The 27,018-nt window shown below is 49.4% G+C and overlaps 2 protein-coding genes and 2 pseudogenes across 2 annotated transcripts; 2 read left to right on the forward strand and 2 right to left on the reverse strand.

The window, feature by feature from the left end:
- The first annotated feature begins 10,784 nt into the window (after positions 1-10,784).
- Positions 10,785-12,202, forward strand: LOC147961286 (uncharacterized). Its single transcript, XM_087531701.1, has 2 exons — positions 10,785-11,931; positions 12,168-12,202. Exons 1-2 carry the CDS (start codon positions 10,785-10,787, stop codon positions 12,200-12,202), a joined length of 1,182 nt encoding a protein of 393 aa, XP_087387827.1.
- Positions 12,203-16,795: 4,593 nt separating this feature from the next.
- Positions 16,796-19,398, reverse strand: LOC125530485 (nuclear transcription factor Y subunit C-4-like). Its single transcript, XM_048694879.2, has one exon. The coding sequence runs from the start codon at positions 18,097-18,099 to the stop codon at positions 17,341-17,343; it is 759 nt and encodes a 252-aa protein (XP_048550836.1). The 5' UTR covers positions 18,100-19,398; the 3' UTR covers positions 16,796-17,340.
- A 1,545-nt stretch (positions 19,399-20,943) lies between these two features.
- Positions 20,944-22,201, reverse strand: LOC147961287 (pentatricopeptide repeat-containing protein At1g43980, mitochondrial-like; annotated as a pseudogene).
- Positions 22,202-25,751: 3,550 nt separating this feature from the next.
- On the forward strand, positions 25,752-26,881 carry LOC147961288 (uncharacterized; annotated as a pseudogene).
- Positions 26,882-27,018: the final 137 nt, after the last annotated feature.

Consider the following 27,018-nt stretch of genomic DNA (forward strand, 5'->3'; position numbering starts at 1 on the left):
TTATGTGCGTGCATAGACATTTCATTTGACATACATTGTTTTTTATATTGCTCACCATTCATGCCTAATGGTCCAAATACATGCGAGATGCAATGCGTATTTTTTGCATAATACATCTGACGATGGCACCTCTCTCAATATGCACGTGGACGAATCAGACCAAGTTAGGACCTGCAACCCTCAAAAAAGAAAAATTAGGGCCTGCAATGACCACTTACCTACTTTTATGATTTAGATGTACATTTTCATTCCTATATGACCTAGTTGAACCTTAAATAATTTTAGGACCTTGGTTGTATTTTACATTTTTACATATCAATATGAAAAAAATTGGATTTTTTTTGGAATAAATACATATTACATAACTTGAATACCTTCAGAATACAATAAATGTTCCGACCCCATCAAGAGATATATGATGGAAGAAATCTTGGGTTATAATAGCGTAATAGAGTTTTATGAGTTATACAAAAACGTGTTCAGGTGAATGTAAATAAGATGACACAACTTAATTTTACCGTGGACAACTCAGTATCAAGATGTGGCTGTTATAACATTTCAAATAAATGTAAAGAGTAGTTTTAACCGTACAAACTCTTGATTGAATTTGTCGCCTAATAAATTAATTGCAGCAAGTTTCAAATATGAATTGCAGAGTTGTAGCCAAATATTTCTAGTATTATAATAAAAACATATTTTAATACGTTCATGTCGGATACAAATATTTAATTTACTCATGTTGATGATTGTTCATTTGATGGTATATAATTTTCGTAAATTAACATCTCAAATTTGAAGTATTGTATTCATTGCACATTTATTATTCCTTTAGTTTTTACCTGTGAGTTCCGATCCAACAAATGGCACATCCAATTCCATGGCCTAATGTATCATCTAAAATCTGAAACAGTGAGCATTAGAACGTGAAGCATCCCTTTAGTTTCTTCTATGTTTCTGGTATTAGTAGAATCTCTTGATGATTGTTCATTCTCTTGATTGAATTTGCCGCCTAATAAATTAATTCCAGCAAGTTTCAAATATGAATTGCAGAGTTGTAGCCAAATATTTCTAGTATTATAATAAAAACATATTTTAATACGTTCATGTCGGATACAAATATTTAATTTGCTCATGTTGATGATTGTTCATTTGATGGTATATAATTTTCGTAAATTAACATCTCAAATTTGAAGTATTGTATTCATTGCACATTTATTATTCCTTTAGTTTTTACCTGTGAGTTCCGATCCAACAAATGGCACATCCAATTCCATGGCCTAATGTATCATCTAAAATCTGAGACAGTAAGCATTGGAACGTGAAGCATCCCTTTAGTTTCTTCTATGTGTCTGGTATTAGTAGAATCTCTGTCTTAGCTTGGAAGAATGTGAATGTGACTGGTACTGCTACCTGGGCCAACTGCCCGCAAAATATCCTGGAGAGTGGCGCGTCATTTCTTCTTTTTACGACAGCTAAATCATACTCCAGGTTATGTGACTTTTTAATTTTTAAACACAAAAAAGGTTATACGACGACTCCAGGTACTGGCTTGGTCCAGCAAAAAAGAACACATTCAGTGGGACCGGCCAGAATCCCTTGGAGAGTGGGGTTGCATGGCATACGTTTCTAGAAAAGTCTTCCAGCTTCTCTTTATTTTACTCCTGGAGAGTGGGGTTGCAGTGGAGTATTACTTCGTATAGGAAAATCGCCTAGCTTCTAGATGCTCCGCACAGCTGGTTGCATTTGGGACAGACCTGCTACTCACAGCGTGAGAGGCGAATCCAGCGCATGCCAGCCGTTGGATTCGTAGCACAGATGACTGATGAACGGTAGATTTGAGCATACTGTGAGAAATCAATGGCTCGTATCAGTCCAATGTCGTTCTGGCGGGAAACTAAGAGGCAAGTGGTAAATCCAAATTCAAAACTGCTACACTATAGTAGTAGAGATATGTACTACATCATGGGCCCCCCTCCCGCCTGGGCCCTAGGCCGCCGCCCCACCGGCCATACCCCAGGGCTGGCCCTGGGCGACGCGATGCATGTTGAAATTTCCATGCACTCTCCTGTCCTAGCCTCGATATCTCAAGGTTGTGGTCCCTCTTCACAAAATAGACACCCCCAAGTCATTATTTTCATCTAGGTTAATCTTCCTCTCGTTCAAATAAATGAACCAGTAGAGAAAAATAGTACCATAAGCTTGATCAATCATGGAGATGCGGGTGCGAGGAAGGCTCCGCGAGTTTTCTGTTTCAACCAACCAACAAAGAGTGAAAGGATGGAGGCCAGAATCACTCAGAGCACTGGCCATGGCTGTAGCCGGGCACTGGCCATGTACCACTTGTTTCCAGCAGGAAGAGGACGTGGGAGGGATGTGGCACGCGGGCTGGTACGCAGTGGCGGAGCTTAGTGGAGATCAAGCTGGGCCATCGCCCCCCCCCCCCCCTACCTAGGAGATTTGTTCATATTATCATAAGTAATTGCCCATAGATTCATAGAAATCTAGCCTAAACCTGATGTTAGTTGTCCCCCTAGCCCATTTGCCCCTCCTAAGATGTGTCCCAAGTACGTACGTGCTTTCGTTGCCTCAACGTGCACGCATCTGTTGTGCATCAATCCATCATTCAGCTAATCAACCCTGGGTACGTAGTCATAAGTAGTACTACTTCCTTGATATTACTCTCAAAAAATATGTAATAATGGTGGTAGTAAAATGGCAAGAAGAAATTAAACACTCTTGGATTGGTTGGGTGGCTGTTACTAGTGATGCGGCTAATCTCTCCCCCCCCCCCCCCCCCCCCAAAAAAAACTAGTGATGCAGCTAATCCAAAATGCTCAACAATCATACTTATAGTGGTACATACTCCTACAAATCTCAAGCATGCACAATGGCATTTTCGTAATAAAAAAAGTAAAATGGCATGAAGAAATTAAACACTCTTGGATTGGTTGGGTGCAGAAGGCGGTTACTAGCCAGTGATGCAGCTAATCCAAATGCTCAGCAATCAAAGTTTCTTGATCTTGTGCACAGTGGCGGAGCTACAGTACCAAACATGGACGGGCCGGTACAAGGAAAAGCCCATTATTTTCCTTAAATTGGCCCAGTCTAATATGAACCCCCCACTGTTTTTGCTCTGGGCTGGGCGGGCCGTGGCCCATCTAGCCTTGCTGAAGCTCCGACGGTGCTTGTGCAGAAAGGTACTAGAAATTAGCCTAATTAATTATACCATCGGTGCTACATAGGATTACTAAAGCCGGCGGCTGACGTTGACGACGCTCTCGTGGGGTGGCTCTTGCACACGAAGAATACCAGCCCAGCCATCACCGCGTGGAGCAGACGGCGATGTGGGCGAGCAAGGACAAGGTGAGCACGATAACCTGGCCGCCCAAGAAGGTGAAGCCTGGGGGGTGAGAGCGGGCGACGCGGAGGGTCTCGCGACAGATGCCGACGAGCCCGAGAGGCCGGAGTGCGGGTGCGGCCTCCTCCATGGACAAGCTGCTGCTAAGAGATCGAGAAGAGAGAGCCGATGCAGGGGAAAATAAGCAAAGAGAGACGATGGATGGACCAGAGACTGGACTGACTCACCAACAGAAGAGGCCATATATATAATTTGCTTCTAATTAAATTTTAGTGGCCACATTTATTCTTTAAGTACATTATCTCAGTAAGCTAACACTGTTATATATATATATATATATATATATATATATATATATATATATATATATATATATATATATATATATATATATATGAGACTAAGGGCCGCATGCATCATCATGATGCTGAGGCCAGGGGTATACCTCCATTTCCAAAAAAACGTAGGCAATGCTGAGCTGAGGGTGTACCAATCTGTATCTCGTGCACGATTCATGTAGACATGTTTTGTTTAGCACCAAAAATGTATGTCTCTGCCTCGTTATTTTTGTTCTAGGGCAACGCAGTTGCTAAAACAAAAATTTCACGACTTTTTGATACGTGAAAAGTAGTACTACATCTTTAGCACTATCACACGTAGACGGAGGGACGGCCACTCGGCGTCGACGTGTGCAAGGCATGGGGGAGGAAGTTTCGTAGCACCATCACACGGCCGGACGGCCATCCGGCTCTCGGCCGGACACCAGTGCACGCCCTGCAGAGCGGGGCCCCTGCTTCATTCCCCGGTACACCAAACACGTACGGACACATGCGAGTAACAAGAAGAGACGCACACAGACACCGTGGCTCCTTCTCCCCCGGTACATTGCCGATGTGAGCACTGAGCAGGCTATCACGCGCCCGGCTCATGTTGCCGTTTGTGGCGAGAGCCACTGCAGACGCCACGATACACGATTTCGGCATGTGAGTTGTGACCCGTCGCTAGGGCCTTTGGCCCAACAGAGAGAGAAAGGCACAGCACGCGGTGGCTACTCAAACCGCGTCGCCACTCCGTTACTACTACTGCCACAAACCAATGGCTGTTTTTACATATCACATTATCACAAAGACTAATAAGCCGAAACTGAGAAAGTAACTCTATGTATCATCACAATTACCGTGGCGTTAAAAGAATCCCAAGCTGGTGCTACCCCCTCCAGAAAATCACAGACTGCACGGCAAGCATCCTCGCGAACCAGCGAGTATAACATGGCCGGAAGCCCATCTGCCCCGGTGCCTTAGCTAGAACCATGCATCTAAAAACAAAGTCTCCTCAATTTCCTCGTCCGAGATACTAGCAGTCGTTAACATGTCATTCGTGTCATCCGTGAATACAGTGATAACGTGGCCACCATCTCCCGCATCGCCTCATCCGTCGAACGTTTTGTCACGTCCTCTCTCGGAAGCGCCTTGACCGTGTTCTTTCTTTTCTGATGTGATGAAGCGCGTTTCTGAAAGATATGCAAATTTAACCCCAGTTTGCATAATGATTCAAACGAAATACAAATAGAGTTTCACAACCAAACAAATATATCATAGTTTACAAAGACAAATAAAATTTAAATTGTCTCAAATAAATTTCAAAAAAGATACATCTCTTGGTTGCCAACGTGAGCTCACATATACTCAACCAAATTATTCTGCAACTGCATGTGAGTTTTTCAATCACACATTTGATGATGAAATTGGGTGAACTATGCAAACGTTACCGCTCATCCATGCTTACTATTTTCACCCTGAAACCCTTGGTCATAGATATGTTCCAGGCGCTCATCATCTACGATCGTATTGTGCATGGTCACACAAGCAGTCATCACCTCCCACAACTTCATGGTGCTTCAAGTTCTAGCAGAATATCAGATGCCCCGTCGAGATTGCACAACACAAAAGGCACGCTCCACATCCTTCCTAGCACTCTTTTGCTCTTGGGCAAATCTCTTCCTCTTCTCTCCTACAGGGTAGGGGATTGTCTTCACAAGAGTAGTCCACTGAGGATAGATACCATCAGCTAGGCCATGGTTGTTAACATTGACCTTCAGGCAGTTGCCTTCTGTCATCCTTGCGAACACCGGAGAGCGCTAAAGCACGTTGATGTCATTGTGAGAGCCGGCCATATCGAAGAAAGAGTGCCAAATCCAGAGATCTTGTGAAGCCACGGCCTCGAATATGACGGTGCAAGTTTTGTCATGGCCCTTATACTAACCCTGCCAAGCTAAAGGGCTGTTCTTCCACTCCGAGTGCATAAAATCTATGCTACCAAGCATCCCCGGAAAGCCCCTGCTGACATTCATCGTTAAGAAGCGGGTTGTATCTGCATCATTTGGCTCTCTCAAGTACTCAGGGCCAAACACTGCTATTACAGCCTTGTAGAACATGTACATGGACTCTAGGCACGTGGACTCGCTCATACAGACATACTCGTCAATGTAATCACCGGGAACTCCATATGCAAGTATCCGAATAGCCGAAATGCATTTTTTTATAAGATGAGAAGCCAATCTTTCCCAGGGCATCCTCCTTGTACTCAAAATAATCATCGTACCCCACCAACCCCTCCCGGATATGGTTGAACACATGTCTAGCCATATGGAAACGACGCCGGAATAGGTGGTGTTTGAACAACGGATTGGTGGTCTCAAAGTACTATCCAGAGAAGGAAATGGCCGCTCTCTCGGTTGTGATTCAACGCCGGAGTGTGCCCCGAGATTGAGCCCCGGAACATCGGTCGCTGCCTCTAAGGTGGTCATGGACGACCAACACACCAGCCACAAAGCTCCTCATCGTCCAACGAGGAATCATCCGAGTCGCAAAGGAAAATGTGGAAAAAGAAATCATCGTCGGAGTCCATTTGTACCTTGCAGGCAAACTGTCGAACAACTGCGGGTGTCGTCAAAGAAGCTCGTCGACGAATAGCCTCGCGCTTCCGCTGGACCTGGCAGCAAGCCCTGTTGGTGTCCGGCACGCATGGCGGTGTCCGGCGAGCGTGGTCCCCGCGCTTTGTCCGCTTCAAGCAAGGCCGGGGGGCGCGAGGACGAGGTGGTGTTGGCGGCGATGTTGGGGAAACAACGGCAGTGTGGCGATGAGGTAGTGGCGGCGACGACGTTGGAAGGTGGCGTGCTGCGGGGGGGGGGGGGGGGGGGGGAGGGGGGGTGCTGGCTGCCGATGCGAGGAAAAGAATGGCTATGTGGCATCGACTGGTGGGCTGGGGGAGTAGGCGCGCGTCGCGCTTCCGTTTCATGTTCTCGCCGATGCAAACGAGGCCTAAATTTGGTCCCGGAATGGGTCGCCTGACGCACAAAAAGCGAACGCGTGTCCGTCTGAGTCGGCAGGTTGGGCTGACTTTTGTGTCCCAAATAGACATGCGCGGATGAAATGGGTCAACGTTGGAGTTGCTCTTCAGGCTGTTCACACTCAGGCCGGACCGGACGTCGTCGGTCCGCGTGGACGTGTGCAGGGCAGGGCAGGCCAGGGCACGGGGGAGGAAGTTTCGTAGCACCACGGTCGTCTTGCTCTCCCTCCGGTGCCAGTCATGCGCGGCGTACGTGCAAAGAAAGCCAAGCCCCTCCCTCCCTCCCTCAAACACGGTACTCTTGGACATGAAAGAAACACGGGCTGATGCCAACACCGCGTGGCTCCCCTCCCTAGCTAGCCCCTACAAGAAACAATGCCGATCTCGGCAGGCTACCGCATTGCATGGGCCATGCCCACGCCTCGGCTCAGCTCAGCTTGCGCAAAATGATAGAGAGAGCTTCAACCTTAGATTAAAAAAGTTTCAACCAAATGATAAAGAGAGCTTCCGTCAAGCGCCGCTCAAGAACGAAAACAGTTTCAAATCATTTACAGAAAAGTTTCGATCGTGGATGGAAAAAGCTTCAACCGTGTATGAAAATAGCTTCAACCGTTGGAAAAAAAGATCCAACCAGACACTCCAAACCAAAGAAAAGTTGCCAACGTTGAGAGAAAAAGCTTCAACCGTATATGGGAAAAGCTTCAAACGGCTATCCGCGACAGAAAAGCTGTGGTTGCAGTCCGCGGTCACCTCGGTCATCGCCGTCGCGCACCCCGGCCACCATGGGGTTGCAGCACATGGACATCGTCGTGGTAGCACCCCGTCGTCCCCGGTTGTAGCATCTCCCGTGGTCACCCCGGTCGCCGGTTCGATCTCGCGGACACAGCAGCTTCGTCAACACCCTGCATCACCGCATCTAGCCCCTCGTCTCCGCCATTGCAGCTCCTCCTCTCCCATCTCCTACCTTGAATCACCGAGGGTTGGCGCGGCTCGAAGCTCACCGGAAGCCATGACCATGGGGGAGGGGTGGAAGAGAAGGAGGAGGCCACGGCGGCAAGCATGGGGAAAAAGGAGAGGAGAGTGCCCGACAATGGAGACGAGCACCGGAGCGAGAGGAGGAGCGCGGCCATGGCTGCCCGCATTGGGAGAGAGAGAGAGAGTTCCCGAGAGGAAGAAGAAGATAGGAAAAGGGCGAAGCGGTACATGTGGGCCTGCAAGGACGCGTGGCTCCGTGGTATTGCTGGGTGTGCTAGGCGCGCGGGAGCGAACGACACGACCGGCCGAAGCTTCGGCTGGTCTGCCGATGGGAAACGTTTCCCTATTAATTAAGCTAATTAGAATTAAGTTAACTGTTAGATAGGTTGTTTGGTTCTCAAGCAATCATGTACTTCTGTGACTCTCAAGGCAACTATATAATTCCTTGACTCTCAAGTAACTATGTGTTTACTTGACTGCCAAGTACCATGTGTACTTCCACCTCACATGGGCTGGCAGTAACCTCAAATGCCCAGCCAACGAGTCGACGCCCCGTCCTCCCCACTTCTATCATCAATAAAGACTAAGAGCATCTCCAGCCGCGCCCCCAAGAAGGCCCCCCAGGCGATTTTTCGGCCGCGGGCGCCAAAAAATCGGCGCAGTCGCGCCCCAAGGGCCCAGTTTTCGCCGGCTCGGGCCGAAATTGGCGCCGGCGGACCCAACCCGAACCCGGCGCGCTGGGGGTCGCTCGGGGGCGCCGGGCGAATCGTTTTTGGCGCGAAGAGCCGCGGGCCAACCGCGTCAGCGACTCGACTCTCTTCTCGCCGCTTTGTCGTCCTCATCGCCTCGTTTCCCGCGGCGAATCAATGCCAAAGCTGCGCGCTGCGCGCGCTGCCGCGCCGGTCAGCCTCCATTGGTGCCTCACGGGCGGCGCAGTGAAGGCCGGGCGACGCGCGTCCGCTCGGCTGCCACGCCATCAAGCCACGCGTAACGCGCCGGCCAAGCCTACCACGCGGCTCCTCCGCCTATATAAGCCGACCACCAGCGCGCCGGAGGCACGCACAGATACTGCACCGCCGACGCGCCCATTTCTCCCCTCCTTCCTCCTCTCGCCGTCTCCAATTCAGAAGAATGGCCGAGCACTTTCCAGGCGACGGCGCGGCGGCGAATGGCTTCGGGTGCCGCCATCTTCACGAGGACGAGGCTCGCCTCCTTTTCGAGGCCGAGTACTCGGTCCCGCCGGACATGCGGGTGCCCGGGGCTTGGAGGATCAGCGCCGGCGGCGTGCCGGTGCCACCACCACCCATCGGGGCGGGGCGGCGTGCGGAGATCGCACGTATCGGCGCGTCCCTCCGCGGGCGGCGAGGGAGGGGCCACGGTACGTCCCCGACAGCTCGCTTTGGGAGCCCTACTTCCGCCGCCGTCACGCCGAGCAGCTCGAGGCCACCAACGGTGTCGTGCCCTCCGGCAGGCTCAACTCCGAGGGCCGGCGACGGTGGTGGGGCGTGCCCGGCCGCACGTTGGAGGCCGTCCTCGAGTACACCGAGGGCGGCAACACGCCGCGCCTCGAGTACCCCGCTCCCCCGTCCTTCTCACGCCGCCGTGGAAGCTCCTGGACGCCGAGGCGCATGGAGCAGCCCGGGGCGTCCTCCTCCTCGTCCGGCCGCTCGTCGGGCTCTCCCTGCCTCCGCCCCGTCAAGCCGGAGCCCCAGGACACGCCTGTCAGCGCGCGCACCCGCAGCTCCGGCAGCCGCATCGGCGACTCCGCCCCCTTTTTTCTTTTTTTGTAAAATATGTTTAAATTTGAACGAACTCGCCGATATTTGCATTAAATTTGAGCCGTGTTTGCGCCGTATTTGACTTTTTCAAAAAAACGTGGGCGCCGCGACTAGGGGGCATCACGCCCCCAGTGCGCGGTTTAGCGCCGGTGCGCCCCAAGGGGCGATTTTTAGCCCCTCCTGGAGGGCCAACGGCTGGAGATGCTCTAATGGATCATCTTTCATTCAACTCTCTCGTTTTTTTACTTTTTACTTCAAACAGTTCGTTCGTCTGCACACAAGCATGTAGGTAGAGATACTACTGTGCATGGCCGGCTGGGCGCTGCACATGGCCAGCCAACAGCAGCGGGTTGTGATAGCCAACGTGGACAGTGCCAGTTTTGAGGCTAGCTAGAAACGTACGTGATATCATCATCCAGCTGAATGACCCATCATCTACTGTACGTAATTTCACAAAGCAAGCACCACTGCACATTCGGTTTAAGATATATAGACTCGGCTGGAGCCGCAACATGATCACAAATCTCGTACGAGACAATAGGAACCGCAAGTAAACAGGTCACTAGTACGCCACTCAATGCATATCAGAAAGGGGCCATTGCCAGATGCCAACTACTCCTAGTAGTTTGATTTTCACGGTATGGTGAATTTCAACCAATTAGTTCAGTCGATGGAAACACAAAGCTTTTCTGTCCTCACGACAAGCTAGCCATGATGCTCTACACTCTACAGCCCCCTGTGCATTCAGTTGCTTGCTCGCCATGCTTGCCCGGTGGATCGATATGGACGAGATAGACAGTTGCTGCTACTCGGAGAAAGAATCTGCTTGCTTCAAGATTTGGGTTTGGACAAGGTTAGAGCTCCTCCGCGTGGACGTGTGCAGGGCAGGCTGAAAGAAGTTTCGTAGCACCATCGCACCGTGTAGCTCGCCCTCCCCCCTACAACATTGCCGATCTGGGCAGGCTATCGCATGGGCCTCTGCCCATCTCAGCTTGCGGTTTGCAGATCAGCTTCTGGTGTAATCGATCCTAGCTCGATCGGACGAATGCGAGGCTAGCTAGCCATCCTGCTATTTGGTAGGACCTCACCTTTTCTTCTTGATCGCTATTTGTTAGCGAACGTGTGTTCGTGTCCTCTGTGCATGCCTAGTTTTTAGCCTAGCATCGGTTGAGTCAGTTGAGCTGTACATATATAAACCAGTGTAACACCAGATGATGAATACAAGAGCTGTTGCACGCCCTCTCTCTCTATATCTCGCTCTGGCTCCAACATGGTATCAGTTTAACTGAGATCCGTTTCTTCCGCTGCCCCACTCTTCCCACGCCATGAGCTCCTCCTCCTCCAACTCTTCCACCGGCGACTCCTCCTCCGACGAGCCGTTTGATCTTCCGGTTGCCACCCAAACCCTGCCCACTCTTCAGGTCCAAAGCCTTCGCATCCGGGACCACGTTCTCATCACCCTCGACTACGAGAAAGAAAACTACGGCCTCTGGCGCCGTCAGTTTCTCTCCGCCCTCGCCAAGTTCGGCCTCACCAATCATGTCGACGGCTCGCCGGCGCAGGCTACATCCGACTGGGCGCTCAACGACTTCGCCGTCCTCTCGTGGTATAACGCCACCGTGACGCCCTCAACCTTGGAGATCGTCCAGGAGCGCAAGAACTCAGCGTACACCATATGGCGCTCGCTCCGCTCGCTCTTCCGTAGCAACCGCGATGCGCGCATCACCTATCTCCTTAATGAATTTCACAGTTTTCTTCAAGGAGATCTTTCCGTCGTTGAGTACACTTCTCGGCTCAAGCAGATGGCTGACACCCTTCGGGACCTCGGCCATCGCATCAAGGACCGCGACCTCGTCCACAACGTCCTCCGCGGCCTCGACGAGCGCTTCCAGCACGCCGTTCCCCACATGACGAGTGGACGTCGGCCCTCCTTCATCAAGCTGCGCTCCTTCCTCCAGCTCGAGGAGCAGCGCCTCAGCCGCCAGGCGCGCGTGGCCGCGCGCACCGCACTCATCGCCCAGGCCAGCGCCTACTACGCGGCGCGACCTCCGGCGCCGGCGCCGGCGCCCGCTCCGGCCTCCTTCAACCCGGCCCTGCTCGGCCCTCTGCCCCACGCCGCCGGCAGCTCGGCCGGCTCCTCCGGGGCACGCGGCCGCCCAAAGAAGCGCAAGGCCAACCCAGCGGGGCCTGGAGGCTCCTCTTCCGGCGGGGTTGCTCCTGCTGGGCTTCTCCCTAGACCGCGTCCTCCTACTACTGTCGCCGGCACCTTCCAAGGGATACTTGGTGCCCGGCCACCTGCCCCGACTCCGCCCCAAGCGCACCAGGCCACAACGGTGGCGTCGCCTTCCCCACAATGGGATCAGGCGGCTCTCATCGCCGCCCTCAATCAGATGGCGCTGCATCCGCCCTCTGCACCCGGCGGCGAATGGGTCCTCGACAGCGGCACTTCGTCCCACATGAGCTCCGGTTCCGGTATTCCCTTCTCCCTACCCAACCCATCCTCTCCTTCTTCTATCATCGTCGGCAATGGTTCTCTTCTTCCCATTACCGGCGTCGGCTCTACTTCCTTCTGTACCCCCTCCCGACCTCTCTCCCTTCTTGAAATTCTCATCTCTCCCTCCCTCATCAAAAACTTAGTTTCCGTTCGTGCTTTCACTCGTGACAATTTAGTTTCAATTGAATTTGATCCCTATGGTTTTTCTATCAAGGATCTGGCCACAAAGACGGTGCTTCTCCGATGTGACTCCTCCGGCGACCTCTACACCTTCGCCCCGTCAAGCCACTGCCTCACCGCCGCCGTCACCGCCGACTTGTGGCACCAGCGCCTCGGCCATCCTGGAGCCGCCGCCCTTGCCAAAGCCTCTTCTTTTTTTGATTTCAGTTGTAATAAAACCTCGACGACACATTGCGAGGCTTGTCGTCTAGGCAAACACACTCGACTTCCCTTTAGTTCTTCTTCCTCTCACACTTCTTTTCCTTTTGAACTTTGTCATTGTGACTTATGGACGAGTCCGATCTCAAGTGTATCTGGTTATCAATATTATTTGGTCATTTTAGATGATTTCACACACTATGTCTGGACCTTTCCCGTACGCCGCAAATCTGAGGTTCATAGTCTCCTTGTTCAGTTTTATGCCTACGCTCAAACACAATTCTCCCGTCCTATCCTTGCCTTTCAGACCGACAATGGGCGTGAATTCGACAATCTCGCAAATCGCTCACTCTTTGCCTCCTACACGCCTCCATGCCTCCTCGTTGGTGGGCCGAAGCCCTTGCCACGTCCACCTATCTCCTAAATCGGCGTCCCTGCAAAGCCAATCTCCTCACCACACCATACGAACTTCTCTTCGGGACCCCACCCGATTTTCGTCATCTCCGTGTTTTTGGATGCCTCTGTTATCCCAACCTCATTGCTACCGCCCCACACAAACTCTCCCCTCGATCAGCGGCTTGCATTTTTCTCGGTTACCCGGACGAGCGAAAAGGCTATCGTTGTTACGACCCCATTACCCGGCGCATCCTATTCTCCAGGCACGTAACTTTCGTGGAGTCTATCTTTCCATTTAAAACGCTGCCAAAATCTCCTGAAGACTCGCCCGAATCAGCTCGTGATCCACCTCCCGCGGACTACGTCGACGTTGCATGGCCACCGCCTACCCCGACCCCTCCTGGATCGCCACCTGGCCCACCCATGCAATCCCCGCCTCCCACTCCGCACTCCACTCCTTTCCCCACGTCCCCGCCCGGGCCCAACTCTACACCCGCTGGCCCACCTACCCCACCAACTCCCATGCACCACGTCTCTCCAGAGCCGCCTCCTGTGCATGTTCCACACCCAATGCTCACGCGTGCACGCCATGGAATATTCCAACCGAACCCAAAATACGTCAATCTGCATGCCACCACAATCTCTCCAATTCCCACGTCCGTTCGAGCTGCTCTCAACGACCCGAACTGGCGCTCTGCCATGCAATCCGAATTCGATGCTCTCCTCGCCAACTCCACGTGGACCCTTGTCCCTCGCCCACCTCACACTAATATTGTCACGGGCAAGTGGGTTTTCAGGCACAAAACGAACGCCGACGGATCCCTCGAACGGTACAAAGCTCGTTGGGTTGTCCGCGGCTTCACACAGCGCCCGGGCATCGACTTCGGCGAGACTTTCTCTCCGGTGGTAAAGCCAGCGACGATCCGCACCGTGCTCACTCTGGCGTGCTCACGCGGCTGGCCGGTGCACCAGCTCGACGTGAAGAACGCCTTCCTTCACGGCCTCCTCGACGAGCAGGTCTACTGCTATCAACCTGCTGGATTCGTCGACGAGGCTCGCCGCGATCATGTGTGCCGCCTCTCCAAGTCCCTATACGGCCTCAAGCAGGCTCCGCGGGCTTGGTTTCATCGCTTCGCCACCTTCGCCGCCACCATTGGGTTCACCGCCTCGCGCTCCGACGCCTCGCTATTCATACTACGGCGGGGCGGCGACACCGCCTATCTTCTACTGTACGTCGACGACACCGTCCTTGCTGCCTCATCGGCGGTCTTGCTTCGCACCATTGTCGATCAGCTTCAGCACGAGTTCGCGATGACGGACATGGGTGCTCTCCACTACTTCCTCGGCATACGCGTGCAGCGCACCTCGCGTGGGTTCTTCCTCAACCAGACCCAATACGCCGAAGACCTTCTCCGTCGCGCCGGCATGTCGCAGTGCCATCCCGCTTCCACTCCGGTTGACACGTCGCCCAAGGTTGCTGCCGACGTCGGCCGCCCCGTGGACGATCCCTCGGAGTATCGCAGCCTCGCAGGCGGGCTGCAATACCTCACTATGACACGCCCTGATCTGGCGTACGCGGTCCAGCAGGCGTGCTTGCACATGCATGATCCACGGGACAGTCATCTCGCCATCATCAAGCGCATTCTACGCTATGTTCGCAGCACCTCCACCCACGGTCTTCTACTTCCGATCTCTCGGTCGACTGAGATCATCGCTTACTCCGACGCCGACTGGGCTGGCTGCCCCGACACCCGCCGCTCTACCTCTGGCTATTGCGTTTATCTCGGTGACACGCTTGTCAGCTGGTCCTCGAAGCGGCAGGCCATCGTGTCACGATCCAGCGCGGAAGCAGAATACCGCGCCGTCGCCAATGCCGTCGCCGATTGTGTATGGCTACGGCAACTTCTCCATGAGCTCGGTGGCTCACCGCCGAAGGCTACCATCGTCTTTTGTGACAACATCTCGGCCGTGTATATGTCCACCAATCCCGTTCATCATCGGCGGACAAAACACATCGAGTTGGACATTCATTTTGTCAGAGAGAAGGTGGCCCTCGGCGATTTTCGCATTGTACATGTACCAACGACTCAACAGCTCGCAGATATCATGACCAAGGGTTTGCCAACATCGGTCTTCCAGGCTTTCCGGTCCAGTCTTTGTGTCTTGCCAAGCAGCGACGACACGACTGCGGCGGGGTGTTAGCGAACGTGTGTTCGTGTCCTCTGTGTATGCCTAGTTTTTAGCCTAGCATCGGTTGAGTCAGTTGAGCTGTACATATATAAACCAGTGTAACACCAGATGATGAATACAAGAGCTGTTGCACGCCCTCTCTCTCTATATCTCGCTCTGGCTCCAACACTATTCGCTAGCTGGTTACTTGATGCAAAGTTTATGCCGCTGTGTTTGTTACTTACTGCTGTGATGCCAAGGAACTAACTCATGTACATAAGAATGTGCCTTAAGATCAGTTACTCTGATGTTGCCAAATGATCATGTAACAGCGGGGCCAGCTATGCACAAGTTGCCAGAAAATTTATTTTGGATAAGTCGATTTTCTAGGTCGTTAGACTAATTACCGTCTTTATTTCTTCTTTCTCTAACTTTATTTTTCTCTTCGAACCGTTCCTTCTCCCAGAAAATTGGCCTACTCAAAATGCAGATTCAGTTAACTTGCCTATATATAGCTATTGTGATAAAGAAATCTTTGCTACCTAGAATAAACTCGATCATGCATGTCTTGTGACCATGATTTGTGTGATTTTTCTTCTACTTTTCCCAGTTCTACCCATCTAGCACATATACTGCCTGTGTATACTACTCGTAGGATTTAGTAGTAGATGAATCTCACATGTTAAAATGACAAAATGCTTACTTACTTACATGCATCCGTCCGTCAGGGTGTAGCGTAAAAGAGCTGACGACATATGAGATAGCGTGTCTCGTCGGAATGAACCTTTGCATGTTACAGAACGGGAGTAATTTGTATGTTATCCAGTGTTGAGGGTGCGCCAATCCGTCTGTTGGTGTCGTGCATGCATGATTCAGCAGCTAGATATGCATGTTTAGCTTTAGCACCAACAATTTATGTATCTTGTGTCTTCCAAAACTTGCAACAGCCTCTGTACATACAAAAGCTATCATTTCACGCTAGCTAAATGAAACCGAAGGGCTCGATTCTTGGAACAAAAGAAAAGATGGGAGTACTCTGAACCCCAAACGGTTCGTAAAAGCTCCATGCATGAGGACGGAAAGAAAAAAGGAGGCAGGCAGGCGATTGATTTGAAGTACGTACTAGCTAGCGTGCTTTAGGGCTGTTCACACTCGGGCCAGTCGGTCCGCGTCGACGTGTCGTGTGCAGGGCAGGGCGGGGCGTGGGGTAGCAAGTTTCGTAGCACCTGCACCACGGCCGTCTTGCTCTCCGGCCGGCGCCCATTGCCCTGCCCTGCTCTGCCACTGATGAGATGCGCGGCGTACGTGCCAAGAAAGCCAAGCCCCTCCCTTTCCCTCAAACACGGCAATCTTTATCTTGGACATGAAACACGGAGTGATGCCAACACCACGATTATCCAAGCTCTTTTTGGAACGACTCATCGAGCCAGTCGGTCTCGGGACTGTTCGGCTGCACACAAGCACGCACAGACACTGGCACCCCACATGGCCGGTTAGCAGCGGCGGCTGCAATATCATCCAACCGGCATGGATAGTGCCAGTTTTCAGGCTAGAAACGGCATGGCATTTTGGCCGTGTGTCGGTCACTTGACGTGCTCGACCTGAATGCCCGATCTTCAACTGTAATAATTTCACGAGGGAAACCACCATTGCACATTCGGTTTAAGACAGACGACTCAGCTGCACCCGCAACATGATCTGAAATTTCGTACGCCACTCAACGATAGGAACAGCAAGCAGACAGGTCACTCCACAGTCAACACAGAGGTACGTAGTACGCCACACAACGACGTTTGCATATCAAAAAGGGGGCCATCGTCACATGCCAACTATTCTAGCTAGTAGTTTGATGGACGCAGTATGGTAAATTTCAACCAAATGGTTCAGTCCATGGAAACACTTAAGCTTTTCAGTCCTCACGACTCACGACAAGCCATGATACTATATACCCTACAACCCCCTGCGAATTCAGTTACTTGCTTGCCATGCTTCGGCTGAACGACCCATCATCCAAGTGCATGTGGTTTCGCAAAACACCATCGGGCATTCAAACAAGACCAAATCAGCTTCACCAGGATCACAAAACTTCATACAAGAAAAACACACATCACAGAAACAGAGCTAGCATGGCACTCGACAATTGCATATCGAAAAGACATAACCGGAATCCAGAGGCCAACTTTCAACTTGGAATAACGGAATTACGGAAATGGACACGGACACGGTACAGTAAATCTTAACCAACTGGTCTCGAAGCGTAATCCCTTCGCTAAAGACACCGCGACAAGAACAAAACTTGCATGAAGGAACCAGTCAATCTCTCCCATACCGACAGACCAAACAAACGATCATATAAGCTATTGCAAAAACCTGAAATTAGTTTGGAACTTTGCATGTCCTGGCTAAAATGAGGATACTGAATTTTAGTGATGGCTCACATGTTGTCAGCCGCTTTCAGATTGCTGATCCTCCGCATGATGCTCCTTCTCTTGCTGTTCCTGAAGATCTATCCACACATGCGGCAGATGGACCTGCGGCACCTGCTGGCCACCGTGCACCATTGCTGCACCTGGCACCTGCAGCTGCGGCGGGTAATAATACGGGTATGCGCCAGCCGGAGCCCCCAAGGGTGGCGGCGGCCCGGCTCTCTGAAGCCCGACTCCCTCCTCCTCCATCTCGTCCATCTGGATGATGTCTGCCAGGAAGTCGTAGACGTCGGTCCTAGCAACAGCAGCGGCAACGTCACTCTTCTTCAAGATCTGGCGCTTGTTCTCCTCGGTGACCATCCATGACCTCATCGTCATCTCCAGTGTCAACATCTCGCATGCTTTCGAAAACACCACCGGAGCCTCTGCCGAGATCATGTGAACGCCCTCATCGGCCTTCATGATTTTCCTTATCCTTTTGAGCTGCACGGGGTGCTTCTTGATGCCAGTGGCCTGCTCGATCTCTGACCGTTGTTGGGCCCAGAACTGCTGGAGCCGCCTCTGGTGCAGTTGCTGGAGCTGCTGCTGATACTGCTGTGACTGCTCGTACATAAGCTGGTTCTGAGCACTAAGCTGAGCTGGATTTGCAGGGAATATATGGTGGCGTTGGCTGTGAACCGGCAGGACAGGAGTGATGCCAGGAGGTGCAGCCACTGTTGCTCCAGGCGGATAGGCTGAAGCAGGATACACATGTGATCCAGCAGCAACATCACCCATTGCAAGCTGACGTTGCCAAAGACGGTCTTTCTGGCGCTGTGAAAAAAGAATGGAAAGTATTCCTTAGCTCAATCATAAAGTATTAATCAGCTTAATCTTACAGTACAACAATAGTGCTAGCCTCCTAGGTTACAAAATAAAATTATGTGCAGTGCCTTTAGGTGAATGTGAACATTTGTGGCTCTCTTTCAAGATAAGTTTGACAATGAGTTTGTTTCTTTGTTATGATCCTCCCAAATAATTATAAAAATGATAACTATCTGCTAGTACAAACTAAGATCAGTTCTGAGTAACAGCACCAGAGCAGAAAATTGCATAGTTAAAATACTGAGAATACGCATGTACAACCAAATATACATCGGCAAGAACTAACAAACTAAATGGTTGACAGAAATCAATAGAATAAATCTGGCTACAAAGCTGACTGTAATCGAAACTTGAGATCCTGTATAGGCAGCTGGGCCATTATAAGCCACCACAAATTTAGCATCTTGTTTTCTGTTACATCTTAAGTGCAGTGCCCAAGCATCTAAAGGTATATAATAAATGGCTTAGATTACACAAGCAATTGATAGTGGTAATAGTGGTTTCTAACTCCAGGCAAGCCCCACACGTGCTCCATAAAGCACATATAGCTAGGAAGTGGATAACTCGGTTGAATATACCCCACAGATGGTTTCGAACAAAGAAAAATGAAAATAAGATGGTCACAACGGTGGAAACGGATCAAACGCGGCTGGATAATAGAAAAACCATATTCACATCATAGCCATTTTAAAAAGATGGGTGAATATGGTTATTCAAAAAAATATACGAATACCAGCAGTGTACACGAATATACAGAGCAGAAAGAAGTACAAATATCTGATATATAAGACATATTTTGTGCATCGATATTAAGACGCGTATTCTGATATCACCATCCACACTTGTATCCCCTTCAGAGATGGCATCATTCACACGAGGTTGTCACAATCCGCCTTCCAATTCATCTAGTAGATCCCGTGGGACCGTTTCGACCGATAATTCAATACAAAGAGTAAGATTTGATATTGATAGTGATACAGATCTTCGGGTCACAATCTTCCTGCAACCAAATCATATGCTAACCCGAGAAGAATCATAACTATCGGATCATGGCAACCATCGATATCTATACCTACTTGCGTCGCCGATGATTTTTTGTTAGATTTATGACCTCCTAATAAGAAATTCAACGGCTGCTAATACCATATCGATACTTAGATTTAGAACTCTAGAGAATAGCCATTGCGGAGGCTGGATCACAAAGATCTAAAATAGTTTGTACCAAACCAAATGACTAGACTTATGCAATCCAAAAATTGACATGGAAGTGAGAGAAAAATCAAACAAGCTTGTACATACCCGTGCAATACAGATTTCTTGCCCACCTAAGAAATTATCTTTTCGATTAGCACAAAGCTGTGGGCCAAGAAAACTGTATTTATATACCTTGATAGCAAGAGCCGCAGGACAGCACAGCTGTAGAATATGCATGATTTCTACACACTAATATGGTAAGCAATTAAAGACATAGGCTGTCTTTCTCTTTTTGAAACTTCCTAGAAATTTCCAGAAAGTATAGGTTGATACATTTCCCAAGCATTTATTTATGACTGAAGATTCGCAAGATCTTCCTTTAATTTTAGATTTTTCTAGGCGGATCCGCTTTAGTTCCTGTGATAGGCACAGCTGTGGCAGCAAGCTATATTTGACTGCACAGGTTTTTTTTTAGAAAGCGTTATATAAGAAACTTGAGTTGCTAATGTAATGGTAAATAAAAAAAAAGTAGTGCATGATGTGCAGATGATGATAATAGGAAATGATTGCCTTGGCAGAGCACCAACTTTTGCATCGTTCTTTATATTCCCATGTCTGTTCTTTTCTTGATAATCAACCCCAATTTTCGTATTTCTGTCCTTTGAGCAAAAGGATCAACAACAGGCTCTGTAACAGACAAATATCTATAATTAGAACCGTAAAATATTGAGCAAACAGTTCTGAAAACGAATACATTTCAGAACAAATTAAATTGTTAGATTCAAGTGATTATAAATGGAAACAGCATAGGATATTTAAAATGAACACTGGACTAATCGGTGTACATAAGCAGAAGCATGATAACCATAATGTGTACTCAGCGCAGGGAAAGCTCGGAAAAATTACTAGTCTTGCTACAAATATAAAATAAAATTCACCAGCAATAGATGCAGAAGACAAGTTGCTAACCATCTGTCATTTTGGCTGCAATGATCCGAATGTCTTTATCGTTATTAACAAAATCATAGCCATAAGTCCATTTCCACGAAGAAGTTTGCTCATCCCATTCATGCTTGTTCTTCTTGCGATTTATAATCCCTACAAGTATGTTTCTGTTACAGAAAGATTCAAACATATACACTTCCAATAAAGACCACTGAGAAAGCCAGCAAGAGCAATAAGTTCACCTTTCGATTTTGCAAACTGCTCCTACTTAGTAGGGTTCTTCGACCTTGGTAACTGGTGACACGGGCTTTCAATTTAATTCAGGTACGCGGCGTGCAGCCAGTCCATGTTTAGCTAGTAGATCTAAAACTACATACGAGTTAGCTTCGCTTTCATGATGTAATATTTTTTTCATATCTAAACACATGAATCTCATCTTTGATGCAGAGCCAGCTACATCCCTCAACCTATATGTGCCTAGAGCTTCCATTGGCCTCCTCATCCTGGTCATGCTTTCCCACCTACTCCCTCCGTTCCGAATTATTTGTCTTGGATTTGTCTAGATACGGATGTATGTAGACTCATTTTAGTGCTAGATACCTCCGTATCTAGACAAATCTAAGACAAGTAATTTGGAACGGAGGGAGTACATCTCACAAGATCTACCAAGCTACAAGTAGATAAAGCTCCCAATAGTAATTCTATCTGGCTTGACACCACACATCAATATTCACCAAAATACTCAAGAGCTTCCCTACATCTCCCATTCTGCGATAATAGCAACGATCAACAAATCTTTGACACAAACACCATTGAAGAGTTCCCCGGCATGCTTTAAGGAACCTAACTTACAATTATATCATCCTCAAACTCACGTTGATATACCAGTGCATGGATTTGGCCACCCTGCTTCAACAGACCAAAACATGAGCTCCATCTCAGCACATTTGCAAAGGTGAACTCGGTTGGAAGAACACCATTTCGCAGAGCCATCACAAAGAGGCCCAGAGCTTGCTCCACTAAACCACTCCTGGCATAGCACGATATCATCACATTACATGTTTCTAAGTCCCATTTTTTCAGTTCCTCGAAAAGCCTAACGGCATCAGGTAGTCTGTCAGACATGGACAACATGCCAATAACAGCACTATTAATGGCAGAATTTGGCAGGAGTCATGTTCTGATGCAAAGGGCCAAGAGCTGGTAACCCTTAGCCAAATCCTCGATTCTGTGCACATGGTAAGCACCATTTACACGCTACATCCGTCAACCAAAAACCATGGCTTCTAATCAACCGGAAACACTCAAACACTGCATTGCTCTGACCATCATCCTTGCACACTGGCATGGCATGGCAGAATTCACTGACATGACGTCCTGCTCATTCGCACTCCAAACGACATGCACTGCACATCAACAAGGTCTTGCCGACTACAGAGTTCTGTTGGGGAGAGCCGTGATGGACAGCAGCTGCGTGAACCATGGGAAGCAGAGCAGACGACCAACCAAGCGATGGAGAAGGTGAGGCCGCTAGGCCTGACACATGGCCCCTTCATCCTTAGTGCAAGCCGGAGCTCCTCGTCAGCACGTCCACTTCCAGCGTAGCCAGAGATCATCGGATTGTATTGCAGGCGACAGTGTCCCTGTGAGGCATTACATCGAACAGCCTGCGCGCCGCCCGGAGGCCACGGGACTAGAGCAGTGCGGCGAGGAGGATGTTGTGCGAGAAGCGGTTGGCTGCTGCGGCGCTGGGCGCGTAGGGCGATGGCGGAACGGGCGGCGCCAAGGCGGGAGCAGGCCGCGGCGAGGCAGCTGGCGGAGGCGGGCGTGGAGGTGGAGCGCCGCAGTGGCCGTCAGGGAGACGCAGCGGACAATGAAACGGAGACCGCCGTCAGTTCTCTGCATCTTGTACACTCATTTTTCTTTCCTGCATACCGTACACTGCAGTATACACTCGACTGTGGACTGACTGTTCTAAAAGTCACTTTGCAAACATATTAAGACAGTGTTCACCACCATGATATACAAACATAGATGTAATGTAATTATGCGCATAGTTAGCACACAAGAAGTAAACTAGAATTTCATCGCGGGAGAATCCTACGCCTCGTCCAATCGTCGCCCACCATCGTCCTCCGCCGCCACCAAGGCAACTTCGGAGAAAGAGGGGAACCCCAACCATACCCAAATCCGGAGGAGCAACTTCGTATACGAAGATGTTGTTCGAGCCGATGAGGCAGAACGTCGAAAACGACGATATCGAGGCTTCGTGGCACGCCAGTTGTGGTTCCTCCCTTTGACCATCTGATCCCGATGCCATCAAGTTCATCCTACCCGGCCAAACGTCGTCGCCTGCCGCCATCCACATGTACCACTTCAAGACACCAAACACAATCGCGGCAGCCTACGCCAACAGGCTATGCCTGATGTCTGGTTCCATCATGTGCACAAATTGGAGTGCCTCGTCGGCACAGTCACTTTCAGTGTAGCTAGATATCATTGAGTTGTAAGAGACGGTGTCCCTGTGAGGCATCCCATTGGACAACATGCATGTCGCATGGGAGGTCACGGGGCTCGGGCAGCACAACAAGAAGCGGTTGGTTTGCTGCGGAAAGGGGTGGCGCCAAGGTGAGAGTAGGCGGTGGCAAGACAGTTGGCGAGGAAGGGATGGTTGAAGAGGCATGAGGATCGGAGGAAGTGGGTGTGGGGCGCCATAGCCTGCGACAGCGAACAAGAAGCGCTAAGAGGGCGGCAACTGCGGGAGCTAGGGGTGGAGGCGCTGGGTCATCATCCCCGTTTAGATTGTAGATGGAAAATGAAGAGGCGTACTATGCAATAATTTTTACCGCTATACGTGATGCAAGGATAGATCAATCTCACCAACATGAACACAACAGAGAGGAAGAAGATGTTAGTGACGATTTGTCGATTCCCGCGGCTAGGCTAAACCTCCCAGCCACAAGAAATTCTCCACTGATCGAGAGTCGAAGTAGACAACCCCTCTGTGTTGTCCACATGTCTCGAAGTAGTGGTTCGGCAGCACTTCGTCGTCCAAGACAAAGATCGCTGAGAGAAACTAGAGGGAGAAGCAACCTAGTGGCGTGCTTTCTAGTTCTAGACTAGATAGAGAGAGAGACGGGGCGGTGCAGGGCAACGGGAGGGGCGGCTCCAAATCTTGGTATGCCAAGGGGTTCACCCCTCCTCGATATTATAGGTGGCTAGGAGGTGGTATACCTTGATGTAGGGGAAACCCCCAAGGAGGTTGTCGACCTATGGAGGAGAGTCCTCCCAGGACTGCTCCCATCCCATGCACCACTTGCCTTGGGCCTCCAGCAAAGAGGTGTGCCCCACTATTGGGCCAATTGGGCCCATGTGGTGCATGCCCCTTTGCCCAGCCAAGTGGCAACCCACTAGGCCCCGGCCCTTTAGAACTTTCGAAAGCTTCCAAAGTCTTCTATAAAATACCGGGACTCTCCAGACAACCGGGGACGCTTCTTGACCCATCTGGAACACTTTCGAAACTTTTTGGTGCCCTTCTCTCATACTTTTATGGTCTCTTAATTCTCTTACAAATCGCTAGTCCTTGAGTGTGGGGCCTTGGACATTCGATAATATGCAGACAAGACCTAAAACACCTTTCGATCAATAATTAATTAACAGTGGGATATAGACACCCAAGCTAACTCCCACACATACATGAAGATCTTTATCTGGTGAACCTTTTTGCCCGTATGCACTCACCTTTGCTTCGTGATACTTCTACAAACCCCGAGATGAGACAGTATTTTCATGACCAACACTTTGATCACTATACCTGTTATCATCATTTCTCCTTCCTCATCTCCTTATTTTCGGTATCCCTGTGACCACTACCACTATGCACTACTGGGAAAAGGCTTATAGGTGAACCCTAATGAGTGGCGGGCAAGGTGGGGCACCCGCCACTACCAGCACTCACCCGCCACAGCTAAGGCCGCTTCAGTAGCGGGCTCTAGTTTCCGTTCCATCATAGGTAGGCTCTTCCAAATCACTAGCTCGACAATGTAGTGGCGGGCGGCCAGCCGCCACTGGTTCTCCCTTGTCTATGGCGGGTGGCGGGCGGCGCTCGCCACAACTCTATATTGGCAAACCATGCCAAACGCATCCAAAATTTATTAATACTTGCGGTGGCAGGCACACTAATACGCCCGCCACAGCTATTCTGCTTTGTGCTAGGCGAATCGTCACACCCGCATCTATTTTCGGTTTCCCCTCGTTCACTCACTCAGTCAGTTCCTCTTCCCCCTCTTCCCCTTCCTCGCCATCGTGCGCCTCGCCCGCCGCGTGCGCCGCCGTGCCTTTGACCCGCACCACCGCTGGATCTGCAAGCCGGCCCGTCCTTCTTCCCGTCTGCCGCTAGATTTGCTCGTCGTTCGCCTCCGACCCGCGACACTGCAGGATTTGCTCGTCGTCATCCGCCTCGACCGCCGCCGCTGTCGTCCGACTCGACCGACCACCACCATCTTCCGCCTCGACCGCCGATGTCGTCATCCGCCTCGGCCACCACCGCTGTCATCCACCTCGACCGCTGCTACCGGTGTAATATTTTCATGTTCTTCCGTGTTAATTACCTTCTTTATTTGATAGAGAAATTTATAGACCTAGGATCAAAAGTAGGAACCTCATGGATAATAGAACAAAAATGCGATATTTTGTATGTAATAGAAGAAAATGTAATACCTTTTGCATGTCGGTAAAGATGAAATCTATAATCAAAGTGTTTTAGGATCAGTTAGACTCTAAATATGACAAGTGCCATATTTATTGGTGTTAGCTTCTTTATTTGAAGGAATGGGGTTGCATTCGGGTCATGGAATTGATAGAGAAATTTGTAGACCTTGTTATGGTAAGCTAATTTATAAAGTGTTAATTGCATTTTCTTACGTTTGACAACTTCTTGGGCTTATTAGAGACTTGAAAATGTGTGCCAATGTTTTGGTGAAACGTTGATTAACTCCCATTTCATGAAATTTCTGGTACTCAATATATTCAATATTAAGCAAAGGTCCTGCCAAATTTTTGTGTTCTTTAGTGTTAGCTTCTTTATTTGAAGGGATGGGGTTGCATTCGGGTCATGGAATTGATAGAGAAATTCATATACCTTGGTACGATAAGCTAATTTATAAAGTGTTAATTGCATTTTCTTACATTTAACAACTTCTTGGGCTTATTAGAGACTTGAAAATGAGTGCCAATGTTTTGGTGAAACATTGATTAACTTCCGTTTCATCAAATTTCTAGTACTCAATATATTCAATATTAAGCAAAGGTCCTGCCGAATTTTCGTGTTCTTCGGTGTTAGCTTCTTTATTTGAAGGAATGAGGTTGCATTCGGGTCATCGAACCAATTATAATTAATCACTGCTTCAAAATGATTATTAGGGACCATGAGGCGTAAGATCTGCAAGGTTTGCCAACATTCATGTATGGACAGTCTTGAAATTGTAGTGCAGTTTGGGGTATTTTTGAGAAAGGGATTTCAAAAATCAGTGGTAACGGTCTTTAACTTGAATTTGTATTGAATTCTATTAATTTGTTTAACTGTTTTACTAACTTTATTATTTATTATTAACTGCTGGATAGTGTGTCCCGTGCAACATAAGAGAGGAGTTCAACAATTCATATGGTAACGTGTTGTATTTTGAGGATGATGAGGAGCGCGAATTCGAATTGGATCTGTGCAAAGAAAATAATAAAACCATCATATATGGTGTTGGATGGGAGCATACATTGCAATGAACAGTTTTAAAGGAGGAGAACTCGTAGCCTTTTCCTTAAAAGGAGAGGTGAATAGGTTAAAGACATTATATGTCGACAACGATGATGATGACGATGACCAAGATGACTAGGATGATGAAGATGAAGATGGCCAAGATGACAAAGATGGTCAAGATGATGAAGATGACCAAGATGACCAGGATAATGAAGATGAAGATGATGACATCCAATATGAAGACGAGGACAACCAAGATGAAGATGAGGACATCGAAGATGAAGATGATGGTCCTATCCTTTCTACAATTTTTTCTCAAATGATCAAGAAGCTTAGTCGGGACGAGACAACTAATGTGAAAGCGATGTTGCCATCCTCTTTGGCCTTCTTGTGTAAGCCCTTTGTGCACCATCTAACAAAAACCAACATGATCAAAAAAGTTATGGTGAGATGTTTTATATTCTTTCATCTCTTTCTGGTCATAACCAAGTATGGCGAGATGTCTAACATTGTGTGCTTTCTATTTTCTCTTAATGATGGGGAGTTCAAAAGTTACCTCTGAAGATGTTTTCCGGAGTGGAAATCCCCGCCGTCGGCACTGCTGGAGTAATCTATGGACCAAGAGGGCCTGTCATGAACGTCCAATACAAGACGAAATCCGACGGGCGCATATCATTCCATGAGTCCAGCTGGCGGGAGTTCATCAAGGGAAAGAGAGAACTGAGGGTGGACATCCTTGTGGTAATCACTATAAGGAGGACCAACCACAATGACTATCAGATGACTCTTGTGGTAATCCCATGATCTCCACCGCATGGTGCCGGTTGTGGCCTCTCCATGCGAATAGCTATGGATCAGTGGCAGAGCTACTTGGGGGCCAACCTGGGCCATGGCCCCCAGCTCATAGGAAAACATGCACATATGCCTTAATATTTGGTCTA

This window comes from Triticum urartu, chromosome 7A (assembly GCF_056163025.1).
Source record: "Triticum urartu cultivar PI428250 chromosome 7A, HENAU_Tu73, whole genome shotgun sequence".
NCBI lineage: Eukaryota > Viridiplantae > Streptophyta > Magnoliopsida > Poales > Poaceae > Triticum > Triticum urartu.

Excerpts from the sequence above, each read along its gene's own strand:
- LOC147961286 (XM_087531701.1), top strand. The coding sequence starts at position 10,785 with ATGAGCTCCTCCTCCTCCAACTCTTCCACCGGCGACTCCTCCTCCGAC. Across the intron at positions 11,932-12,167 it reads CCACATGAGCTCCGGTTCCG|GATCTGGCCACAAAGACGGT; the intron begins GTATTCCCTTCT and ends TTTTCTATCAAG.
- LOC125530485 (XM_048694879.2), bottom strand. The coding sequence starts at position 18,099 with ATGGGTGATGTTGCTGCTGGATCACATGTGTATCCTGCTTCAGCCTAT.